This window comes from Oncorhynchus mykiss, chromosome 6, assembly GCF_013265735.2.
Source record: "Oncorhynchus mykiss isolate Arlee chromosome 6, USDA_OmykA_1.1, whole genome shotgun sequence".
NCBI lineage: Eukaryota > Metazoa > Chordata > Actinopteri > Salmoniformes > Salmonidae > Oncorhynchus > Oncorhynchus mykiss.
Genome location: NC_048570.1, coordinates 10,509,144 through 10,534,527, shown reverse-complemented (window position 1 = coordinate 10,534,527; position 25,384 = coordinate 10,509,144). Strand labels below are relative to the sequence as shown.

Sequence of the window (25,384 nt, the reverse complement as noted above, 5' to 3'; positions counted from 1 at the left end):
AAGGCAGAATACCATAATCATGAAAAACGTTTGACTATAAACTGCAATTCATTTCTGTTGTGCTGGAATACATAAAATATATACAAAGTTTCTGGCTACACAAATGTATTCGTTAAAATGTAACAAGCTGCATGTTAGCTTACGTTACATGTATATGGTTACATACTGGTGCCGGATGTGAAAAGCCGGTCGGTTCTCTGCTTTAGTGTGTGGTTTTGCTATTGGTCCATTGCTCTTACCGTGGAGAAATCTTGTCCAATCGAAAGCGTCCTTATAGTCATTCGAGGCAGAATGAGTTCGCGGGAAAGTAAATGGATTCTCACAGTATAAGATTTTTTTATAGTTAGTGTTAACGTTTAGCTAGCCATATATCTAAAAATAAGGAACGTATGTTGGATTGTATGATTGATGAGTTTATCGTTGGATAGTTTGAGTTCTGACAACTTGAAAGTCCCGCATTCAAAGGTGGAACGTTTCGTGGCTAGCTTGCTAGCTACTGTAGCGTTATTGGCACATATTCATTGGTTAATCGTAGCCAGAATAAGCAATCTTTTGTACGGAGACAAAGAGCTCACTTCTTGCTTGCTAGCTAGTTGTGTAACGTTTTAATACTTGTCGTTTTGAAAATGAGTTTATTTAATTTGGACCGGTTTCGTTTTGACAATAATAAAACGTCAAACCAGGACAAATACACCGGTTCCGTAAGTCCAGAGTCAGAAAAGGAGAATAAACCAGGTATGATTTGCTTGCTAAGCTAACAGTAGTCAGCCATTATGTAGCTAGCTAGACCGCTAGCTGGCACATCGCTTAATGGCTTATAACCTGATATATGTAACTCTCGTTCACCGGCAAGAGCAGGACCTACAGTATACCTATTTGGCTTAGCTAGCTAGCTAACCCTAATCATAATATTTGCTGACACTATACTGTTGACATTTAGCTATACCTTAGTCGCTAGCTAACGTTAGCTAGCTTTATCAGTCGTTTTCTCTGGGCGACAGCTAACATTAACGTTAGCTAGCTAAATAGAAAAATAGTTGGTTGGTCAACCAAATTGTGTTTTGGGTGTTGAACTGGTAGCTAGCAACAATCGCATAACTACAATATGTGCCCTCGCTTTAATTGCATGTGATTGCTAAACTGTCTTTGTCCATATTTCTATGGCCCATACAGCACGAGTAACAACACCTATAGCCAACCTTGGAAAATATGGGCGAGGAGTAGTGTTTGAAGATGTCATCAGTGACCCTGATGACGATTTGGCAAGTGATTCGAGGAGGGATAAATTAACGAAAGTGGTGAAGTAAGTACAGCCGCGTTGAGATGAAATATCTAGGCCTAGCCTATATTGCCCCCATGACTTGGGTCAAGGTAACGTTATAACTAATTCCATGAAGTGTTGCTTAACATGCCAGTTTAATCTTGTAGTTCTTTCAGGGAACCAGTGAAGCTAGAGGTAAGAGAGATGACTGAGCCATATGATAAGGAAGACCAAGTTGACAAGGCGCTGGAAGAGAGACTGGACAAACTGCAGGAAATCTTCCCTAAAAGAAACAGGAAGGAGTTGTTGGAGGTACTTTCATATGAATCACTTTTGTGTCACAAACTATTGTATAGTCTCTTAAAGACAGCTGCTGCTCAGTGTCGATTCACATCGCTTATATATTGAACTTTGCTTTGTTTTCAGGTGATTGAAAGCACAAGCACTTTAGATGGTGCCGTAGCCTCATGCCTGATGATGTTTGGTGACAAAGGTATCTATTTGATTTACTACTACCATAGACGGCAGGTTGCGGCCTGTCCCCTACTATACCACCAAACATGGCCAGCTTGACCAGTGTTTTCTATGTTTATGACATCTCTTCTTACGCTCATGACAACATAGCCTGGGCCTCATTGTAATGATGGTTATAGGGCTTTGTCTGCCATTGCTGAAACATTAAAAATATAGGCATGTTTCTCCTCACACATTGACTCAATCGGTTGTCCAGACTCAAAGAGGAATAGGAAACCGGACGGATCCAGCAGTTGTCGAGACAAAGATGTGGTCCAGCAGCCCAGCAAGAGGAGGAGAACGTCTCTGGTAAGACGGGGGGTGGGGTAGAACGTCTCTGGTGGGGCTGCCGGGGGTGGGGTAGACCGTCTCGGGGGTAGACCGACTCTGGAGGGGGGGGGGGGGGGGGGCTTTAGACTGTCTCTGGGGGGGTAGGGTAGAACATCTCTGGCAAGATGAAGAGGGTAGACCGTCCCGGGTGAGGCCGCCAGGGGTGGGCTAGACCGTCTCTGGTGAGGGGGTGGTCTCTGATGAGGAGGGGACGTCTCTGCCGAATGGGGGGGGGCTAGACCGTCTCTGGTAGAGGTCGGCCGTTTAATTGGAATGGCTGATTTCGAGTTTTCATAACAATAGGAAATCTGTGTTTTTGGACACCAATTTGGTTGGACATTTTACTAGACCTTTATTTCATCTTTATTTAACTAGGCAAGTCAGTTAACACATTCTTATTTTCAATGACGGCCTAGGAATGGTGGGTTAACTGCCTCGTTCAGGGTCAGAACAACAGATTTTTACCTTGTCAGCTCGGGGGATTCAATCTTGCAACCTTAGTTAACTAGTCCAACGCTCGAACCACCTGTTTACATAGCACTCCACGAGGAGATTGCCTGTTACGCGAATGCAGTAAGCCAAGTTAAGTTGCTAGCTAACATTAAGCTTATCTTATAAAAAACAATCAATCATAATCACTAGTTAACTACACATGGTTGATGATATTACTAGTTTATCTAGCGTGTCCTGCATTGCATATAATTGATGCGGTGCGTATTGTTGCTCCAATGTGTACCTAACCATAAACATCAATGCCTTTCTTAAAATCAATACACAGAAGTATACATTTTTAAACCTGCATATTTAGCTAAAAGAAATCCAGGTTAGCAGGTAATATTAACCAGGGGAAATTGTGTCACTTCTCTTGCGTTCATTACACGCATAGTCAGTGTATATGCAACAGTTTGGGCTGCTTAATTTGCCAGAATCTTACGTAATTATGACATAACATTTAAGGTTGTGCAATGTAACAGGAATATTTATACTTATGGATGCCACCCGTTAGATAAAATACCGAACGGTTCCATATTTCACTGAAAGAATAAACGTTTTGTTTTCGAGATGATAGTTTCCGGATTAGGCCATATTACTGACCTAAGGCTCGTATTTCTTTGTGTTATCATGTTATAACTAAGTCTATGATTTGATAGAGCAGTCTGACTGAGCGATGGTAGGCACCAGCAGGCTCGTAAGCATTAATTCAAACAGTACTTTCGTGTGTTTGCCAGCAACTGTTTATGACTTCAAGCCTATCCACTCCCGAGATTAGACTGGTGTAACCGATGTGAAATGGCTAGCTAGTTAGCGGGGTGCGCGCTAACATGTTTCAAACGTCACTCGCTCTGAGACTTGGAGTGGTTGTTTCCCTTCCTCTGCATGGGTAACGCTGCTTTGAGGGTGGCTGTTGTTGATGTGTACCTGGTTCGAGCCCAGGTAAGAGCGAGGAGAGGGACGGAAGCTATACTGTTACACTGGCAATACTAAAGTGCCTATAAGAACATCCAATAGTCAAAGGTTAATGAAATACAAATGGTATAGAGAGAAATATTCCTATAATAACTACAACCTAAAACTTCTTACCTGGGAATATTGAAGACTCATGTTAAAAGGAACTACCAGCTTTCATATGTTCTCATGTTCTGAGCAAGGAACTTATACGTTAGCTTTCTCACATGGCACATATTGCACTTTTACTTTCTTCTCCAACACTTTGTTTTTGCATTATTTAAACCAAATTGAACATGTTTCATTATTTATTTGAGGCTAAATAGATTTTATTGATGTATTATATTAAGTTAAAATAATTCATTCAGTATTGTTGTAATTGTCATTATTACAAATACATATATTTTTTTAAATCGGCCGATTAATCGGTATCGGCTTTTTTTGGTCCTCCAATAATTGGTATCGGTATCGGCGCTGAAAAATCATAATCGGTCGACCTCTAGTCTCTGGTGAGGCGGAGGGGCTTCAGACCGTCTCTGGTGAGGCCGGGGGTTGACCTTCACACCAGGCATCCATTGTGCTGTTGCTGCTTCTCCTCAGCAGTACTAACCTTCACTGTGCGTGTGTTCACTATTATTATTTTTTTGTGCAAAATGTTTTGCTACGGTGTACACTAATGAATACACGCTGTCTGATTCACCAGGCTGAAGACTCTGAAGAGAAGGGCGCAGAGCCCAACTGGGAAAGACAGGAGACCATGGTTAGGAAACTGCAGAGGAAATTCCCTGACCAGGATAAGGAAGTGAGTGAGAGTGTCAGCCACACAGAAATCCTACAAATCACCTTCTGTACGTATCAGTTCTAGATGTATCACAAGAGGCTTCTGAGGGGAGGACAGCTCATAATAATGGCCTGAACGGAGCGACTGGAGTGGCATCAAACGCATGGAAACCATGGGTGGTTCTCAAAATGCATACTACTGTGCTCCGAGCACGGGAGGGTCGGCGTGTGAGTCCAAATCAAAGTATGCGAAACGGGGCACGGAGGGCACTACTCAATTGTGTACTCAGTTTGTACATATTTTGAAGCATGTGTCAATGCAAACTTCAATGGAAAGTATGCCAAGAAATGACTCAAACATGTAACATTTAAAAAAATATATAATAATAATCTCAATGAATGGCAGCCATTGTTTGAGCTGAATCGAGAGAGAATTCACTCCGACTTCAGAATGAAATGTTGCCTCATGTTTCCTGACTGCAATATTTTATCTTGATGTGTTAATTAATTTGTGCTATGTTCATTTTGGCATGGTTAACTGCCTACGAAGTATGTAGCAAGCCCATAGTAAGTTAATAGAGCTAGCTAGTACTGTTAGCTAGTCGTATAGCCACAAAGAACTGTTATCTAGCTATCCATGAAGAATTGACATCTACCTTGGATAACATTGGTTTTAGATCATTTTTTGCCTGTTATCCTATCTGGTTAGGTACATTATTAAGATTCACATATAGCCAGCTGATAGTTATGAGGTAAAACGGTTTGCTTTCTGTGTATCTTGTTTCGTCTCTATTGCCATTGTCCTGGCAGGAAGAAGGGTCAGGGAATGGGGAGGTGCAGTGTGAGGTATTACAGTTGGGGGAGAGCCAGTGTCTCCACACTCGTCCTCGCAAGAACGTACTCAATAGAACGTCCTCTGAGAGTGTACTTGGAGCATGAGTGTTGATCACGGTAGTATTCATATTGAGAATCGCCCCAATGTGTCCGGTGTATTTCATACCATTCCACTTATTCTGCTTCAGCCATTACAATTAGCTCGTCCTCTCCAATTAAGGTGCCACCAACCTCCTGTGATGTAATTGTATGGTCAGCCGTTGCCACGGCAACCACGCACACCTCGCAGAGTCATGATCACAACACACCAGGTGGTGTGAGAATCTTTCTTAGACTCGCTGCCAACTTCGAGGAATATATATTTTTTTAAAGAGTTGGTCTGCTGGTGGCAGCATCCTCTTCTCTCGCTTGCAGAAACAAATAGAGAAGCAATAAAGAGGAAAGAGTCAATTTTCCGATTTACTTTAAAAAAATGGGCAATTAAAAAATAAATAAAACATTTAAGAGGTGAAAAGGTGACTGGAGTGTGACAATTGATCTCTTCTACCCCTGTCTGTCACATACTACAGGAACTCAGGGCTGTGCTCCAGGAACACGAGTGGAACATAGCCGACGCCTTGGAGGTGCTTCGCATGTTCTCTGACCCAGGTGATCATGACACTGTCCTCGTCCAGATGAAACGTCACTGATAGTGTTGCTACAGTCATGTGACTGGTTCACCTATTCTTACCATCTAGTGTGTTTATTACTACTGTACTCATATTTATCAATGTGCCCTTTTTTACTGATTTCTTCTACTGAAGAGGAATACACCAGCTCCCCTGAAGTCAAGCAAAAGGAACCCAAAGCCAAGAGCGACACCAAACCAAGCAACAGCAAGAGTGACGCCAAGCCAAGCAGAGAGTCCAAGGACAGCATGGAGGAAGCCAAGCCAAGCAGAGAGTCCAAGGACAGCATGGAGGAAGCCAAGCCAAGCAGAGAGTCCAAGGACGGCATGGAGGAAGCCAAGCCAAGCAAAGCTTCCCCTCTGAAATGGATGTTCAAGAAATTTGCCCCTGAATCCAAACCTACCTCCTCTTCAAATTTGCAGAGCCTGAAGATGTCCAACGGGACCAGCATGGCTAGAAAGGAGGCAGTGGAAAGGAAGAGGAAGGCTCACACCTCTGACGAGAGGGCCAGCAGCTCGGAGGACGAGGAGGCGACCAGCAGCGAGTTTGAGGGCGAGGATGAGGAGCTGGACTCTGGGGCGGAAGACGAGGGCACATCCACGCTACAAGGCCAGATTCTGCTCTTCTTCCAGGAGGCCTCGCTGGACGAGCTGTCCCTCATCACCGGCTGTTCGTTGAAGAAGGCCAAGAAGATTGTGGAGCTGCGGCCTTTTGCTTTTTGGCACAAGCTGGTAAGAGATTGCCCACCACCCCTCCTATCTGCATGCTCTTGTGTCACTGAGCCTCAATGCTCCCTCCAACTAAGGCCCTGCAGTTCTGTCCCATTTTCTTCCATTTGTGTCTCTTGTTCTTTTTGCAATGTACACTGATTTTGGTTTTAGGTGAAGGTGTGTTCTACTCAGTCTACGACTCGTGGCCTGGCCTCGTTAGCCATGTTAGGCTTCTAGGCTTCTACTCTCTCTCTCTTAGCCAATGGCCTACTATGACAAACCATGTGAGTAGTTGTGGAATGATGGAAACCCCAGCTCATTGGCTGCTGCCAATGTCACTCATGTTGGCAGCAGAGAAATATAAGCTAGCAGTGTTTTCCACTAGCATCCGCTATACAGCCGGTTACACACACTTTCAGCTGGGTACTTTTTCCACTTTTTTACAATTTGAAAAAGTCACCTGAGCCCTCTCCCCCTAGAATGAACGATATGCATCTTGCGATTTATTCATAGGACAGGTGCCTGTTAGTCACAAAGTGAGCGACAACAGGGAAACACTGCACAAGCCCAAGCCCCTGCCACTCGCGCACGGAGCCCAAGCCCCTGCCACTCGCACACGGAGCCCAAGCCCCTGCCACTCGCACACGGAGCCCAAGCCCCTGCCACTCGCACACGGAGCCCAAGCCCCTGCCACTCGCACACGGAGCCCAAGCTGTTTTTGTTTTCAATGCGTGCATCAAATGCATTGAGTTTGTCTGGTAGAGAGGCATCGTTGGACAGATCAAGGTTAGTTCTTCTGTTGTAATCTTTAATGGACTGTAGCCCCTACCACATGCCGTGGGCGTCGGACCCTGTGTAGTATGACTCCACCTTATTCCTATATTGTCCCTTTTCTCCTTTGATGACTGGAGGTCATTGTGGGACTTCTTGTACTTGTTCCTGTCCTCAGCCATAGCCTCAGGGTTGTGTGTGGTAGCCCTGTGTGTGGTAGCCCTGTGTGTGGTAGTTTAGCGCCAACCTCTGTGTTAATCCAAGGCTTTTGATTGGGGAAGATTCGAACCCTCGCCATGGGCACAACGCCGCTGTATGTTCTAATGAAGCCAGTGGTGGTTTGCTCATCGACGTTATCGGCGGAGCCTCAAAACAGCCCAATCAGCGCTAGCAAAGCAGTCCAGAAGCATACCAACTGATTTTGGTGGCCATTTCTCAACGGAGCAAATCACGGGTACTTCCTGTTTCGGCTTGCGCTTCTAAACAGGAAGGGTCATTAGATATGCAGGGTTGTCACTCCCACACAGCGCTGAACAGGAAGGGTCATTGGATATGCAGGGTTGTCACTCCCACACAGCTCCAAGCAGGACCATTGGATATGCAGGGTTGTCACTCCCACACAGCGCTAAACAGGAAGGGTCATTGGATATGCAGGGTTGTCACTCCCACACAGCGCTAAGCAGGACCATTGGATATGCAGGGTTGTCACTCCCACACAGCCCTAAGCAGGACCATTGGATATGCAGGGTTGTCCCTCCCACACATCCCTAAGCAGGACCATTGGATATGCAGGGTTGTCACTCCCACACAGCCCTAAGCAGGACCATTGGATATGCAGGTGTGAATTGAAGAGCCACAAGGTACTTTAAACCTGAACTGGCTCCCCCACCACCATGAACCACCAGCTGAAAGATATTATGTGAATGTGGTGTGAATTCAGCTGGCCCACTGTATGGTAGTCCTCAACGACCATGACATAGCCTCATCTTTAATTCACGTCTTGGGCTTCGTTGTGCAACTGTACAATTGCATAACTGATATCATGTCAGATGAAAAAGATGAGGCATTATGACCGGTTGGTGACACATGTTTTTAATGTGTGTGTCCGTTTCTCAGAAGGAGCTGTTCCACAAGGAGAAAGGCCTGTCTGTGGAGCTGCTGCTGGGCTGCAGGGTGGTGCTGAGGGAGAGAGCCGTGGTCCAAGGTCTCATGTCCAAGTGCCAGAACATCTCGGGCAAGATGGTGAAGGGAGTCAGCCAGGTCATCGACAACGGCATGGGCTCCATGACCCAGCCCTCCATCCTCAACAGAAAGTAAGTGAAATGTCCAGAGGCGCCATTCGTTTTGGAGCCGTTCACATAGAAATATGTTGTGTAGAACAAATATGCGTCTCTGACAAGGAGTAATGGCATTTCTATCTGAAACGTTCAACGTTTGCCTACTGAACATAGATTACATCTAATCTGCTGTAGTCATTTTATATTCCAGCTGGGGAATTAAAAGGTATTGGAAGGACCGACCAATAGACCCTTTATTAAGAGAACAAATCCTCACTGGTAACAAACATAAAAATCCCAAATGCTAAGTGAATGCCATGGTAATTCATTCATCCATTTACCATGGCATAATGGATGTATTCTGAAAACAGTTGTCCCCACATCGGCTATGACTTATTGTCTGGAAATAATAAATGAATAAACCCTTTTGACCCCATTAAACAAATATGTATCACATCATAAATGTTATGCTACATGTCTGTCAGATACTGGAATGTCTTATTTTTGCATCTAAATATATTGTATTGTGATTGGTTTGTCTCTAAATGTCTTACATCGTGATTGGTTGCCATGCAGGTTAAAATTGAAACCCTACCAGTTGATTGGGCTGAAGTGGCTTCTCCTGCTGCACCAACACAAGCTGAGTGGAATCCTGGCTGATGAGATGGTGAGCTGACTACCCAATACAGATACATGCTGTTTCCCAAATGCCACCCTATTATCTCTCTAGTGTACTATTGGCCAGGGCCCATAGGGAATAGGGTGCCATTTGGGACCTTGCCACATACTATGGTGTTCCTTAATTATGTGGATTACCCCTCCCTGTGTTGTAGAACTGTTACCAACCAAAAACAGATAATGGCAAGTATAAAATGCCCTGTAAAGGCCGTCTTCCTCCTTTCCTGTCGACCTAACTTCCACTCGCAGTCCCGTCAGTTTGGCTGATCAGCCTACCTTCGTTATCCCTCTCTCATCATAGCACTTTCATTCCTAACCAATCAGAGCGCTTGAAAATGCGCATCTGGACAGAGCGTTATGATCATCCGACGGGAGAAGACGCATGTTTTTACTGTCAACATTAACAGGAATGTCAATGTTGTGCCGAGCATCAGAATGGAAGTTGCAAGAGGTGTTTATCTGGGTTTTCACATGCTGGGTAATAATAGATCATTACCACTAATTACTTCATGTTACGTTAATACGTTTCAGCCATATGTGTTCTACTGTATGGCTGTTACTATTCATTAATTACCACTAATTACTTCATGTTACGTTGATACGTTTCAGCCATATGTGTTCTACTGTATGGCTGTTACTATTCATTAATTACCACTAATTACTTCATGTTACGTTGATACGTTTCAGCCATATGTGTTCTACTGTATGGCTGTTACTATTCATTAATTACCACTAATTACTTCATGTTACGTTGATACGTTTCAGCCATATGTGTTCTACTGTATGGCTGTTACTATTCATTAATTACCACTAATTACTTCATGTTACGTTAATACGTTTCAGCCATATGTGTTCTACTGTATGGCTGTTACTATTCATTAATTACCACTAATTACTTCATGTTACGTTGATACGTTTCAGCCATATGTGTTCTACTGTATGGCTGTTACTATTCATTAATTACCACTAATTACTTCATGTTACGTTGATACGTTTCAGCCATATGTGTTCTACTGTATGGCTGTTACTATTCATTAATTACCACTAATTACTTCATGTTACGTTGATACGTTTCAGCCATATGTGTTCTACTGTATGGCTGTTACTATTCATTAATTACCACTAATTACTTCATGTTACGTTGATACGTTTCAGCCATATGTGTTCTACTGTATGGCTGTTACTATTCATTAATTACCACTAATTACTTCATGTTACGTTGATACGTTTCAGCCATATGTGTTCTACTGTATGGCTGTTACTATTCATTAATTACCACTAATTACTTCATGTTACGTTGATACGTTTCAGCCATATGTGTTCTACTGTATGGCTGTTACTATTCATTAATTACCACTAATTACTTCATGTTACGTTGATACGTTTCAGCCATATGTGTTCTACTGTATGGCTGTTACTATTCATTAATTACCACTAATTACTTCATGTTACGTTAATACGTTTCAGCCATATGTGTTCTACTGTATGGCTGTTACTATTCATTAATTACCACTAATTACTTCATGTTACGTTGATACGTTTCAGCCATATGTGTTCTACTGTATGGCTGTTACTATTCATTAATTACCACTAATTACTTCATGTTACGTTGATACGTTTCAGCCATATGTGTTCTACTGTATGGCTGTTACTATTCATTAATTACCACTAATTACTTCATGTTACGTTGATACGTTTCAGCCATATGTGTTCTACTGTATGGCTGTTACTATTCATTAATGTTAGAGTTGCCAATACTACTTGATGGATTGTTTTTCCTATGTAGTATTATTGCGTACTGCCGGAAGTGTTATTGCATTGGTTGTGCTTGTGCAGAAGTGGTTTAATTGTCGTATTGATAAACGTAGTGTTATGTCTGCTCACGCTTCCACATCGTTTTCCAAACTGGCCTTTTATTAGGGGGTTTTATTGTGCTGCCATGAGCGAGCTTCTAGCGTCATCCCAGACAGTTCTTGGAGATTGCTCATGCCCAGAGTAATTTACGACTCTGTGGCACCAGGACACATCTGGTCTCAAAGGTCTCAAGGCTGGAGCGAGATGGGGCCGTAAATCTTGACCCCTTTTTCAATCCAAGTCATTTGTTTCTCTCTTTCTCTCCAAGAGGTGAATGTTTGTCTATATTGATGCCATTTGTGCCCTTAATGTACATATATTGCATAGATACAACCCTTAACCAGTACTGTTTACATGTGTTCGTATCTTTGTCTTCTACAACCACAACGATAACATTCCAAGTCATTTGGATTACCAGAACCATATAAACATCCTCAAATGGAAACGTGTGTGTGTGTGTGTAATGGTGACTGTCAAGAGTATAGTGACGTTTTACCCAGACAGTACTATAGAGGGCAGAACCAAACCAATCAGTTAGAAGTATACAGCGGGTGAGGGCATTCACAGCCGACCGCTCAGACGGATGAGGGCATACCAGCCAATCGTTTTTACGTGGCCCTTCTCGATGGATTTAGCTACCAACAGTTTTTTACAAAGGCTCTAGGTAAGTGAGTGTTTGACTAATGGTGTGGGTGGAGCAACGGCAGGTGAATACACAGAGAGAACTAAAGGAATGTGTGGGACAGATCTGTTATTTTTAACATTCTGAAGGAAAGGCTGTCTCGTCTGGTTGAAATACTGTTAGGTTTCCAGGAGGTGATTCAAGTCCTGACAAGAGACATGGGACTCCGTGATGCTGTTATTTAACTCATACTTGTTTTGAAGAGCAGATATTGATCTCTATTTTCTCTCTTGCTTGCTCTCTTTCTCACTCTCTCTCCATCTCTCTTTTTACTCTCTTGGTCATCTACTCGACAGGGTTTGGGGAAGACCATCCAGGCCATAGCCTTCCTGGCCAGGCTGTACCAGGATGGCATCAAAGGCCCCCACCTCATCACTGTGCCCTCCTCCACCCTGGGTAAGGGCTCTGCTCATGTCAATCCACTCACTTTATAACCAATTAAGTGTGTTTATAACCACTTACAGAAAACATGACACAAACAAGGGAGTATTGTTTGATCATTTTACTTAAAAATGACTGGCCTTTTTAATAATATCTGTGTAGCATAAATATCAGGTTTTGTCTGAGTCAATTGTATTAAAGTGGTTTGAAATGTGTTCCCTTGGCTCCAGATAACTGGGTTCGGGAGCTAAAGCTGTGGTGCCCCAGTCTCAAGGTGCTAGTCTATTACGGTGAGGCATTTTGATTGGTTGATTTTAATTGTCAATTAAAAAATATATATATATTTTTTTTTAACATGACTGGCACAATAACATCTAACTTATTTTGGTTGCGGTCCCATCTCTTCCTTAGCTTTTATCTGTTCAGGTCCAGGATAAAGTGATCGGTTGTTAGCTTTGAGTTGTTAGCTTTGAGTCTAAGCTGATGTGTAAACCATTGGAATATTATTACTAGAGAGGGCATCCCCGTTGTAATCAATGAGGCCATATTGGATGGTAATTATATTTCTATGGCATAAACCCTGATGTGTTTTCAGGCTCTATGGAGGACCGGCAGTATCTGCGACATGACATTCTGAATAATCGGGTGGACTTCCATATCATCGTGTCTACGTGAGTCGTTCAACACACATGCTTGTTAGATATCACTGCACTGTTGGAGCTAGAAACACAAGCATTTCGCTACACCCGCAATAACATCTGCTAAACGCATGTATGTGACATGTAAAATTTGATTTGACACATGCGTACATACAGTTGAAGTCGGAGGTTTACATACACCTCAGCCAAATACATTTAAACTCAGTTTTTCACAATTCCTGACATTTAATCCTAGTAATAAATTCCCTGTCTTAGGTCAGTTAGGATCACCACTTTTATTTTAAGAATGTGAAATGTCAGAATAATAGCAGAGGGATTTATTTAAGCTTTTATTTCTTTCATCACATTCCCAGTGGGTCAGAAGTCTACATACACTCAATTTGTATTTGGTAGCATTGCCTTTAAATTGTTTTACTTGGGTCAAACATTTCAGGTAGCCTTCCACAAGCTTCCCACAATAAGTTGGGTGAATTTTGGCCCATTCCTCCTGACAGAGCTGGTGTAACCGAGTCAGGTTTGTGGGCCTTCTTGCTCGCACACGCTTTTTCAGTTCTGCCCACAAATGTTCTATATGATTGAGGTCAGGACTTTGTGATGGCCACTCCAATACCTTTACTTTGTTGCCCTTAAGCCATTTTCCACAACTTTGGAAGTATGCTTGGGGTCATTGTCCATTTGAAAGACCCATTTTTGACCAAGCTTTAACTTCCTGACTGATGATGTCTTGCGATGTTGCTCCAATATATCCACGTAATTTTCCTACCTCACGATGCTATCTATTTTGTGAAGTGCACCAGTCCCTCCTGCAGTAAAGCACCTCCACAACGTGATGCTGCCACCCCGTGCTTCACGGTTGGGATGATGTTCTTTGGCTTGCAAGCCTCCCCCTTTTTCCTCCAAACATAACAATGGTAATTTTATTATTATACCTTTATTTCAACAAGGAACACCGACTGAGACCAAGGTCTCTTTTACAGTGGGGCCCTGCGTATAAATGTTTACACATACAGACATTATGGCCAAACAGTTCTATTTTTAGTGCCTCCCGGGTGGCGCAGTGGTCTAAGGCACTGCATCACAGTGGTCTAAGGCACTGCATCACAGTGGTCTAAGGCACTGCATCACAGTGGTCTAAGGCACTGCATCACAGTGGTCTAGCACTGCATCACAGTGATAGAGGTGTCACTACAGACCCTGGTTTGATTCCAGGCTGTATCACAAGTGGTCTAAGGCACTGCATCACCAGAGATTCTGGGTTCGAGCAGCGCACAACAGTTCTATTTTGTCTCATCAGACCAGAGGACATTTCTTCAAAAAGTACAATCTTTGTCCCCATGTGCAAACCGTAGTCTGGCTTTTTTATGCCAGTTTTGGAGCAGTGGCTTCTTCCTTGCTGAGCGGCCTTTCAGATTATGTCGATTCAGGACTCGTTTTACTGTGGATATAGATACTTTTGTACCTGTTTCCTCCAGCATCTTCAAGGTCCTTTGCTGTTGTTCTGGGATTTATTTGCACTTTTCGCACCAGAGTACGTTCATCTCTAGGACACAGAACGCGTCTCCTTCCTGAGCGCAATGACGGCTGCGTGGTCCCATGGTGTTTATACTTGCGGACTAATGTTTGTACAGATGAACATGGTACCTTCAGGCATTTGGAAATTGCTCCCAAGGATGAACCAGACTTGTGGAGGTCTAAAATTATGTTTTGTTGGTTGATGTCTTCTGATTTTCCCATGATGTCAAGCAAAGAGGCAGTGAGTTTGAAGGTATGCCTTGAAATACATCTACAGGTACACCTCCAATTGACTCAAATGATGTCAAATAGCCTATCAGAAGCTTCTAAAGCCATGACACAATTTTCTGGAATTTTCCAAGCTGTTTAAAGGCACAGTCAACTTAGTGTATGTAAACTTCTGACCCACTGGAATTGTGATACAGTGAATTATAAGTGAAATCTGTCTGTAATCAATTGTTGGAAAAATTACTTGTCATGCACAAAGTAGATGTCCTAACCGACTTGCCAAAACTATAGTTTGTTAACAGGAAATGTGTGGAGTGGTTGAAAAACAAGTTTTAATGACTCCAACCTAAGTGTATGTAAACTTCCGAATTCAAATGTACACACCCATAGACTTAGATAGACGACTCATCTTTGTCTGTCCGATTATGGCGTCTGAATGTTCGGATAGTGCCAATGAGGCCATCTCCATTTTGAAGTCGTCCACCTGGAGTGTGTTGTTTGAACAGGTATAAAGACAAGGTTGGCGATTTATGCCACCTGCCGTTATGGAATGTTTGCGAACAAGTATAAATCATTGACTTATCCCTCCTGAGGACCTGGATGGAATTATGTGATCCTTCCTTAACCCATTTGAAGTCCCACCCAGTTGACTACTTCAAAATGGTCAAAGTACTTAATGGCGCCGCCCATGCTTTTGGGAACTAGAGTTGTATATAACAGACACATGCACACCATGTTGTCAGATAGGTTTCAGTCTGTCAGTGGAACCACAATAACCCCTAGTGCAGGGTTCCCCATCTGGCGGACTGCGGGCAGAATTTTCCCTGCGGGTGGATTTGTTTGCCCCCCCCCCCCCCCCCCAAGTTTACTGAGCAATTTTTTTTAATATGTTTTATTTATCTATTTTCAAACTGACCCAATATCAGCATCTAGGGCCTATTTCACTCTACAGCTGTGCAAGGGGTGTACTGAGCCAAGATCAACGTCTAGGGCAGGGGTGGGCTAACTTTTTTTGGCTCAAGGGCCACATTCAGCTTTTGAAACAAAGTGAAGGGACACATACTATATGTAACGCATATGAAGCCTTTTGTTCACGTTGACACACCAGTAGTAGTGTACTATATATAGGTGTACGTATGCTGCTAAGATTGCAGAACAACTATTTCACTGTATTATCTCTACCCACAATCAGACTCAGACACAAAAAGTGCAAACTTTTGAAATATGAAAAAACATGTTTGTATGACTGGAAACGGCAAACATCTGATAAAGATCGTCTCTGATCCTGATGTACAATCTGAGTGACGCAAATAAGAGCAAACAATGTAAAGTATTTCAGTTCATATTGAATGGCCTGTTTCTGACAGTATATTATGGAATTCCACCCTAAATAAAGAACATTGTAAACCACATACACAAAACATTTGGCTTCATGTTGATATGTAGATGGTCTATAACTCTTTATGGTCACCATAGCTTCTCCCACCTGTAGCACACGCTCCAGCAGATATATCTCTCTAGTCACCCCCAAAACCAATTATTTCTTTGGCCGCCTCTCCTTCCAGTTCTCTGCTGCCAATGACTGGAACGAACTACGAAAATCTCTGAAACTGAAAACGCTTATCTCCCTCACTAGCTTTAAGCACCAACTGTCAGAGCAGCTCACAGATTACTGCACCTGTACGTAGCCCACCTATAATTTAGCCCAAACAACTACCTCTTTCCCTACTGTATTTATTTTATTTATTTATTTTGCTCCTTTGCACCCCATTATTTCTCTCTACTTTGCACATTCTTCCACTGCAAATCTACCATTCCAGTGTTTTACTTGCTATATTGTATTTACTTTGCCACCATGGCCTTTTTTTGCCTTTGCCTCCCTTATCTCACCTCATTTGCTCACATCGTATATAGACTTGTTTATACTGTATTATTGACTGTATGTTTGTTTTACTCCATGTGTAACTCTGTGTCGTTGTATGTGTCGAACTGCTTTGCTTTATCTTGGCCAGGTCGCAATTGTAAATGAGAACTTGTTCTCAACTTGCCTACCTGGTTAAATAAAGGTGAAATAAATAATAAATATTAAAGCAGATTACTGAACAGTTGTCAAATCTTCTCAGCCCAAATAAAGTACAATCTGAACCATTTAAAACGTAAAACGAATGGGGATAATGAACGCTGGATAATTCTCACTGCAATAACCATCACATAATAATTTTTAAAAGACTGTTTTGGAAAGAATACCCTGGCCTGGCCTATCCCACTCTTGGTGATTTCAGTCTTAATGTGAGCAATGGGTCTGGTCAGCCTCTTGGAAAGGGTGTTAAAGTCTGGTGTCATTTCTGAAGTAGAGATCCTCAGAACAGCTGACAAGTGATTTGTTAAATTTGTTGTAGTGGCCCTGCCCATGCTTTAAATTACTGAGAAAGTTTATTCACACACACAACCTGAATAAAACCAGCATACTCTGGGCGTGCTTTTTCATGTTTGGAAACTTTTTGTGGTTGTACTTCTCCTTCAAAGCACTGTCACACTGGATGTCGATAAGCTCCAGTTGTGTGTCTGGTGGAAAGTCTGCTGCCTCAGTTTGTATGAGATGGCAATTTGAATATACTCCAGAATGTTGTGAAGCGTGATCAGATGAATTGCGATTTAATTGTAAAGTCCCTCTTTGACCATGCAAATGAACTGAATCACACAAAAAAAAACAGCGCAACAGCGCAGGCCCCCAACAACAGACATTAGACAGCTTCACACGAAAGCCGACAGTATCTGATGTAAAATAGGTAGAACTTCATTGTCCCCCCCCTAGTGGTCATAGTGTGCGCCTGAAGCCCTTCCACTTTGATGTAGGCCCGACATAGGGAATGAACGTTCAACTGTGGATGCTGATGTCTGTCATTCCTCTCTGCAGATACAACCTGGCCATCGGCAACGACAGCGACCGCAGTCTCTTCCGCAAGCTCAAACTGAAGTACGCCGTGTTTGACGAGGGCCACATGCTGAAGAACATGAAGTCCCTCCGTTACCGCCACCTCATGGCCATCAATGTTAGTGTACCCAACACTGCCTGGCTCTGTCTGACTCTCTCACTGACTGTCTGACTCTGTTTGTACCCAGGCTGAGCACCGGTTGCTCCTGACTCTCTGTTTACCTCTCCCTCCCTGTGTTTCTCTCTCTCCCTGCCTGTGTTTCTCTCTCCCTGCCTGTGTTTCTCTCTCCCTGCCTGTGTTTCTCTCTCCCTCCCTGTGTTTCTCTCTCCCTCCCTGTGTTTCTCTCTCCCTCCCTGTGTTTCTCTCTCCCTCCCTGTGTTTCTCTCTCCCTCCCTGTGTTTCTCTCTCCCTCCCTGTGTTTCTCTCTCCCTCCCTGTGTTTCTCTCTCCCTCCCTGTGTTTCTCTGCCTGTGTTTACCTCTCTCTCCCTGACTACCTGTCTCTGTGTCCCCAGGCTGAGCACCGGTTGCTCCTGACCGGCACCCCTGTGCAGAACAACCTGCTGGAGCTGATGTCGCTGCTCAACTTCATCATGCCCTCCATGTTCTCCAGCAGCACCACGCAGATAGCCAAGATGTTCTCCATGGTAAGGTCAGGTTTAGGGTTGACATTTTTGGTCACTTTACCCAAATTCCCAGGGTTGGAAGATTTGAAGACAGTTGGAACATTCTCGTAATCTGGAGGGAATAAGCAGGAAATCTAGTATCTTCCAACCACGATTTATAGACAAACTGGGAGTTACTGGAATTTTACAACACTAGTCAGGCTGGCAGAAGCTTGGATCGAGCGGATGGGGATTGGAGATCAAAACTGGGTTTCAAACCAAGCTTGTACCCAACTCAGACCAGGGCCTGTCTTCACAAAGCGTCTCAGAGTAGGAGTGCTGATCTAAGATCCGTTTGTCCTTTTAAATCGTAACAACTAACTCTTGCTCAGTGCTCCTACTCGGAGACATTATCATGCCAAGACAAAAACCCGCCAACTTCAGCTTTTTACCACCTCATCTTTATCTGAAAAGGTACTTTTTATTTCTGCCAACTGAGGTAATCATGATTGCAGTATTATGTTTAAAAAGTCCCACCAACGCCTCAGTATAAAATGTCTCCTTTCATCTTACTGGCTTTGGCCCTCGTTAAAGCATGAACATTCTTATCTGACATCAAACTTCTCAGTCACAATTCATTTGAATGCAATTTACTCTCCATTAAAATGTAGGTATTTTGGTCTTGGAGCTGTTCATGCTTGTCACAGTAATGCTTTGCCTTTTGACCATTTTTTAATGTTTTCTCGACTTTGACAGATAAATATTTAAAGGCCCTTATAATTAGCTTTAAAATGTCTGGGTAATGTGCATGCGATTTTGTAGTGTATCGGTCTTCGGCCAAAATAGCTGGTGGGGACTTTGAAAAGAGAGAGAGAGCGATGGTGTGATCACATTGGCTGGTGATGATACATTTACTTCAGTATTACAGCTAATATTTATCCAAGGAATAATGCGCAATTATGCAAGCTGCTGCACTAGTCCTCTCCTCCCTGAGCCAGAAGCTATAGGTTACAGCATCTTGGACATTTATGTTGAGCATGTTTTGCTACGATTATTACTATAAAAACAGTTAGCTGGAATGTTTTGCAGCAAGCTATCAATGTGCATGACACTGTATCTAACAAAGCAGAGTGATGGTAGGAAACAAAGATGAAACATTGATGAAAAAAAAAACCTTTTTCAAATGCTCCTACAGAGGTCATCCAGGTCAGATTTACATTTTTTACATGATTAGAAACCTTAGTTTGTTGTTTCCAACGCACATACAAACCCTCAGGAAGAGGGCATGCGCTCTGTTTCAAATTGGAGCGGCAGGTGGCCTAGTGGTTAGAGCGTTGAGCCAGTAACCGAAAGGTTGCTAGATCGAGTCCCCGAGCTGACAAGGTCAAACTCTGTCGTTCTGACCCTGAACGAGGCAATTAACCCACTGTTTTCCCCGGTAGGCCGTCATTGTAAATAAGAATTTGTTCTTAACTGCTTAAAGTTTAAATACATATATATTTTTTTAAGGCACTTTTTTGTTTATGACAGGTTCCCATGACACTCAAGTTGATGGGAAAAATATGATATCCCATTCTTACTATAAAATGTGTGTTGACTGTGATCAGCAAGTGTGTCGTAAATTTTGTTTGAACAAACAATTGACTTAATTTGGTGCTGTTGTGTTTCCTGTCGACCAGGGTGTCCATGACTCGGTCCTGTTGTCTTATTGTTCTGAAGACCTGCCTAAACTAATTCAATGTGTATACAATGTATTTATTCAAATAGACGCACGCCCCTATTCCCACTCAGCATGCGGGGAGATATAAAAGACTTAGAATGTGGGGGGGGGGGAAAATCATCCCCTTTCACAGGTCACATACCAACAATGCTGTCTAAATTAGGTATTTGTGAATACGGACCTTGGTCCCACTCCCCTCATGTTTAGTCAGACTCGTACTGTAGGATGTGTTTTGATGGTGTTTATATTTTGTTTTGTCGTAGAAATCCCATGAGGAGCAGAGTCGTTTCGAGAGGGACCGCATCGCCCAGGCTAAACTCATCATGAAACCTTTCATCCTCAGACGAGTCAAGAGTGAGGTAAGGACTCAGTGACTGGGTAAACTTAGAAATGTTGGATGGTTCACAATGTTACATTTGAAAGATATCTGTGTGGGGCGGCAGGTAGCCTAGTGGTTAGAGCGAAAGGTTGCTGGTTCGAATCCCCGAGCTGACAAGGTAAAAATCTGCTGTTCTGCCCCTGAACGAGGCAGTTAACCGGTAGGCCGTCATTGTAAATCAGAATTTGTTCTTAACTGACTTGCCTAGTAAAATAAACGTTCAACTTTAAATGTGTCTGTGTGTCTCAGGTTCTTAAGCTGCTGCCAGCGAAGGAGGAGAAGTTGGTATTCTGCCCAATGAGTGAGAAGCAGCAGCAGCTTTACCAGACCATGGTGGGCATGTTCAAGAAGTCTGCCATCGGAGAGAGTACGTACTGCACTGAACTGTAGGGAACTCTGGGATGAACTTTCTCCTAGGTACAGATCGGTTTCCCCTCCCTGTTCCTAACTCCAACCATTAGTGGGGAAAATGTCATATAGACCCAAAGTCAGGATCTAGTGGCAGTTTCACCCTACTGTGTGTTACAGCAGTGTCGTGACACATTGGTGCCTCGTAACTAGCGCAATGTGATGGCAGATGAGATAACAGGGATAACGCTTTGTGTGGTCGGTGTCTTACATCCTGTGTCCTCAATTTAACTAAACTGTTTCTCTCACTCACACACACCCCAATGGCTACCGTGTGTTGCCAAAGCAATGCAATTATAGTACAGTAAAGCAATTGAATAGATCAGTTAAATTAATTTATACATTTAATTCCGTTCAATTCAATAAAATCTTTCACCCACCCACTCGCTCTCATTCTTTTCACGTGTGTAGAGAGAGAGCTGTGCAACGTGATGATGCAGCTGAGGAAGATGGCCAACCACCCTCTGCTCCACCGACAGTACTACACCACAGAGAGACTGGAGGCCATGAGTAGCCTCATGCTCAAGGTTGTTGCTTCATTTCATTTTGTGTTTGTCTGTTCTGGTTTATTCAGTAAATAATAGAGATAAAAGTCCCTCTCCTACGTAACCCTGTTGTTTACCACCCGTACCTGTTAAATCTGCTCTCTCTGTTTATATTCATCTCCTGTCTCTTCTCTCTATAATTGTTCTTTATGCCCCCCCCTAGGAGCCGACCCATTTTGATGCAGACCCAGTGCTGATCCAAGAGGACATGGCTGTGATGTCTGACTTTGAGCTCCACAGGCTGTGCCAGCAGTACTCGTCCTTGGACAAATACCAGCTGGGCAAAGACCTTCTACTGGACTCTGGGAAGTTTCACCTGCTCCAGACACTACTTGCCACGCTCAAGACCAAGGTAATGAGAGGAAGAGGGTGAGACGAGGAAGAGGGGCCATGTTTTAGCGCCGGGCTAAATGTCATGGTGTCTCCATATCACTGAATACAGTCCTGATCTGTGCCTTGCTGTGCTCTAATAACACATGATAGCGCTTTTCAAAGACTTAAACTCTCTGCAGGGAGACCGAGTAGTGCTCTTCAGTCAGTTCACCATGATGCTGGACATCCTAGAGATTCTGCTCAAACACCTGGGCCACCGCTACATCAGACTGGACGGCTCCACGCCCTTAGCAGACAGGTGGGTTCCGTCCAACATTGTATGCAAGTCTTTTGGCAGAGAGTGCAACTGGAGCCAAGGTAATTCATCACAAAAAGCTCTTAACTGGTAGTGGCCAATATTCAGAGACCGATGTTAGTGTATGTGGTAGTGTGTGTAGTAGTGGTAGTGTGTGTAGTAGTGGTAGTGTGTGTAGTAGTGTGTGTAGTAGTGTGTGTAGTAGTGTGTGTAGTAGTGGTAGTGTATGTAGTAGTGGTAGTGTGTGTAGTAGTGGTAGTGTATGTAGTAGTGGTAGTGTGTGTAGTAGTGGTAGTGTGTGTAGTAGTGGTAGTGTGTGTAGTAGTGGTAGTGTGTAGTAGTGGTAGTGTATGTAGTAGTGGTAGTGTGTAGTAGTGGTAGTGTATGTATGTAGTAGTGGTTATGTATGTATGTAGTGGTAGTGTATGTATGTATGTATGTATGTATGTATGTATGTATGTATGTAGTGGTAGTGTGTGTATGTATGTATGTAGTGGTAGTGTATGTATGTATGTATGTATGTAGTGGTAGTGTATGTATGTATGTAGTGGTAGTGTATGTATGTATGTATGTATGTAGTGGTAGTGTATGTATGTATGTAGTGGTAGTGTATGTATGTATGTATGTATGTAGTGGTAGTGTATGTATGTATGTAGTGGTAGTGTATGTATGTATGTATGTATGTAGTGGTAGTGTATGTATGTATGTAGTGGTAGTGTGTGTATGTATGTATGTAGTGGTAGTGTATGTATGTAGTGGTAGTGTATGTATGTATGTATGTATGTATGTATGTATGTAGTGGTAGTGTGTGTATGTATGTATGTAGTGGTAGTGTATGTATGTATGTATGTATGTAGTGGTAGTGTATGTATGTATGTATGTATGTAGTGGTAGTGTATGTATGTATGTATGTAGTGGTAGTGTATGTATGTATGTATGTATGTATGTATGTAGTGGTAGTGTGTGTATGTATGTATGTAGTGGTAGTGTATGTATGTAGTGGTAGTGTATGTATGTATGTATGTATGTATGTATGTATGTAGTGGTAGTGTATGTATGTATGTATGTATGTATGTATGTATGTATGTATGTAGTGGTAGTGTATGTATGTATGTATGTATGTATGTATGTATGTAGTGGTAGTGTATGTGTGTATGTAGTGGTAGTGTATGTATGTATGTAGTGGTAGTGTATGTATGTATGTATGTATGTATGTATGTATGTATGTATGTATGTATGTATGTATGTATGTATGTATGTATGTATGTATGTATGTATGTATGTATGTATGTATGTATGTATGTATGTATGTATGTATGTAGTGGTAGTGTGTGTATGTATGTATGTATGTATGTATGTAGTGGTAGTGTGTGTATGTATGTGTGTATGTATGTATGTATATATGTATGTAGTGGTAGTGTGTGTATGTATGTATGTATGTATGTATGTAGTGGTAGTGTATGTATGTATGTGTGTATGTATGTGTGTATGTATGTATGTATGTATGTATGTATGTATGTATGTATGTATGTATGTATGTATGTATGTATGTATGTATGTATGTAGTGGTAGTGTGTGTATGTATGTATGTATGTATGTATGTAGTGGTAGTGTGTGTATGTATGTATGTAGTGGTAGTGTGTGTATGTATGTATGTAGTGGTAGTGTGTGTATGTATGTATGTAGTGGTAGTGTATGTATGTATGTATGTATGTAGTGGTAGTGTATGTATGTATGTATGTATGTAGTGGTAGTGTATGTATGTATGTATGTAGTGGTAGTGTATGTATGTATGTATGTATGTATGTATGTATGTAGTGGTAGTGTATGTATGTATGTATGTATGTATGTATGTAGTGGTAGTGTATGTATGTATGTATGTATGTATGTATGTATGTAGTGGTTATGTATGTATGTATGTATGTATGTATGTAGTGTATGTATGTATGTAGTGTATGTAGTGGTGTATGTATGTAGTAGTGGTGTATGTATGTAGTAGTGGTGTGTATGTAGTAGTGGTGTATGTAGTAGTAGTAGTGTGTATGTAGTGCCGGTACAGAAACAGCAGAAAGCCATTCTTTTCCCCGGACCCACCTGTGTTTGGTGCAGGATCGTGCTGATTGATGACTACAACACAGACCCGGAAATCTTTGTGTTCCTGCTGTCGACGCGGGCCGGAGGCCTGGGTATCAACCTGACCTCGGCCAACGTGGTCATCATGCATGACATCGACTGCAACCCTTACAACGACAAACAGGCTGAGGACCGTTGCCACAGACTAGGGCAGACCAGGTGAGAGACACGAGAGCCGGGGGCGACAGACAGAAATGGGGGGCAGACCAGGTGAGACACAGACAGGAAAGGGGGGGCCCAGGTGAGACGCGCCCCCCCCCTCCCCCCTACTGACCCTAACCACATAATGCGGACGGCCGGAGAGGGCTGGGCTGCATTATGGGGTTAGGGTCAGTAGTGAGAGATGGCTTGCTTAGAGACAAGTCTCTAGAAGTAGTGACGATAAGAGTTACCATGTGGTCCCACAAAAAAACCTGGCAAGTTATGAGACAATACTACAATACTCTTGTGATGAATGACTGGTGGTCCATGTCCTCCTACAGGACAGTCCAGGTGATTAAGCTGATCCAGAAGGACACCATAGAGGGCTGCATGCTGCAGCTGGGTCAGAAGAAACTCAAACTGGAGCAGGCCATGACTGCTGCCGAGGAGGGTAAGGACCTAGCACACATACAGACGCGCGCTTGACACACTCACTCCCACACACTCAACCCGGAAGTCCAGTGTCCATGGTCTCTCTTCTTTATGTAATAAATCAGTATAACGTTGTGAGAAATGGAATCATCACTTAATCGTTTTGTGTTCGTGCCCAGGTGACGAGGGCACCATACCCGAGGACATGGCCTCTCTGCTCAAAGCATCACTGGGCCTGTGAGGATCTGGGATCCAGCCTGGAGCGTCACCCCCCAGGCACCACCGATTGACTGAAACTTGCCACGGATACTTGAATCCTCCTCCTGGAACTTTGTGGGTCTCCCTGCTCACACCACCCATGAGGCATGAGACACAGCTGTCCACTTCCAACAGTCTGGAATAGAGATGATAGGAGTGGATTGTTTGCCCCTGTTGACCGTGTCGTTGAGGCCACTCTGCTCTGTGCAGAACTAGGGATGTATTCATTAGGAACCAAACGAAAGCAAAAGGGCCAGAACGGGGAAGGACTAACCTGAACTTGTCCATTTAATAAATGCTCGTTTTTGTTGCGGTTGTACTGTAAAACCCATGTCGAAGCTGTTACTTGGCCGTTTGTATTTTTTGTGTATGTCCTTGTTGCGACATCAACAGGGTTTGTCGAAACATTAAATAAAGATTTTAATATTTAATGGTTTATTTTTAAAGTACATTTGCAATCTTCATTTGGTCATGTCTGGCTATACTTCTACAGTAATGTGCCTCACATCAGTACTTCCTGCATATACACATTCCTCATTGCAGGGTAAGTTGTGGTTTGTGTTCAGTAAGCACGGAAATGCAAACACATTTGAAACTGAAACATTAAAATGAGAATT

General features: G+C 42.9%; 1 protein-coding gene across 2 annotated transcripts; it reads left to right on the top strand.

The window, feature by feature from the left end:
• Positions 1 to 224: 224 nt before the first annotated feature.
• On the top strand, positions 225 to 25,198 carry LOC110525249 (SWI/SNF-related matrix-associated actin-dependent regulator of chromatin subfamily A containing DEAD/H box 1A). 2 transcript variants are annotated; one of them, XM_036979365.1, is made up of 23 exons: positions 225 to 735; positions 1,174 to 1,303; positions 1,438 to 1,573; positions 1,688 to 1,754; positions 1,992 to 2,083; positions 4,254 to 4,352; positions 5,734 to 5,812; positions 5,968 to 6,563; positions 8,430 to 8,626; positions 9,167 to 9,257; positions 12,101 to 12,200; positions 12,416 to 12,475; positions 12,781 to 12,856; positions 17,502 to 17,637; positions 18,034 to 18,165; positions 20,107 to 20,202; positions 20,472 to 20,589; positions 21,042 to 21,157; positions 21,339 to 21,527; positions 21,688 to 21,806; positions 23,913 to 24,095; positions 24,419 to 24,528; positions 24,689 to 25,198. In XM_036979365.1, exons 1-23 carry the CDS (start codon positions 627 to 629, stop codon positions 24,748 to 24,750), a joined length of 3,093 nt encoding a protein of 1,030 aa, XP_036835260.1. In that variant the 5' UTR covers positions 225 to 626; the 3' UTR covers positions 24,751 to 25,198. The 2 variants fall into 2 exon arrangements, with proteins under 2 accessions (XP_036835260.1, XP_036835259.1); XM_036979364.1 differs by having other exon boundaries at positions 1,429 to 1,573.
• The last annotated feature ends 186 nt before the right edge of the window (positions 25,199 to 25,384 follow it).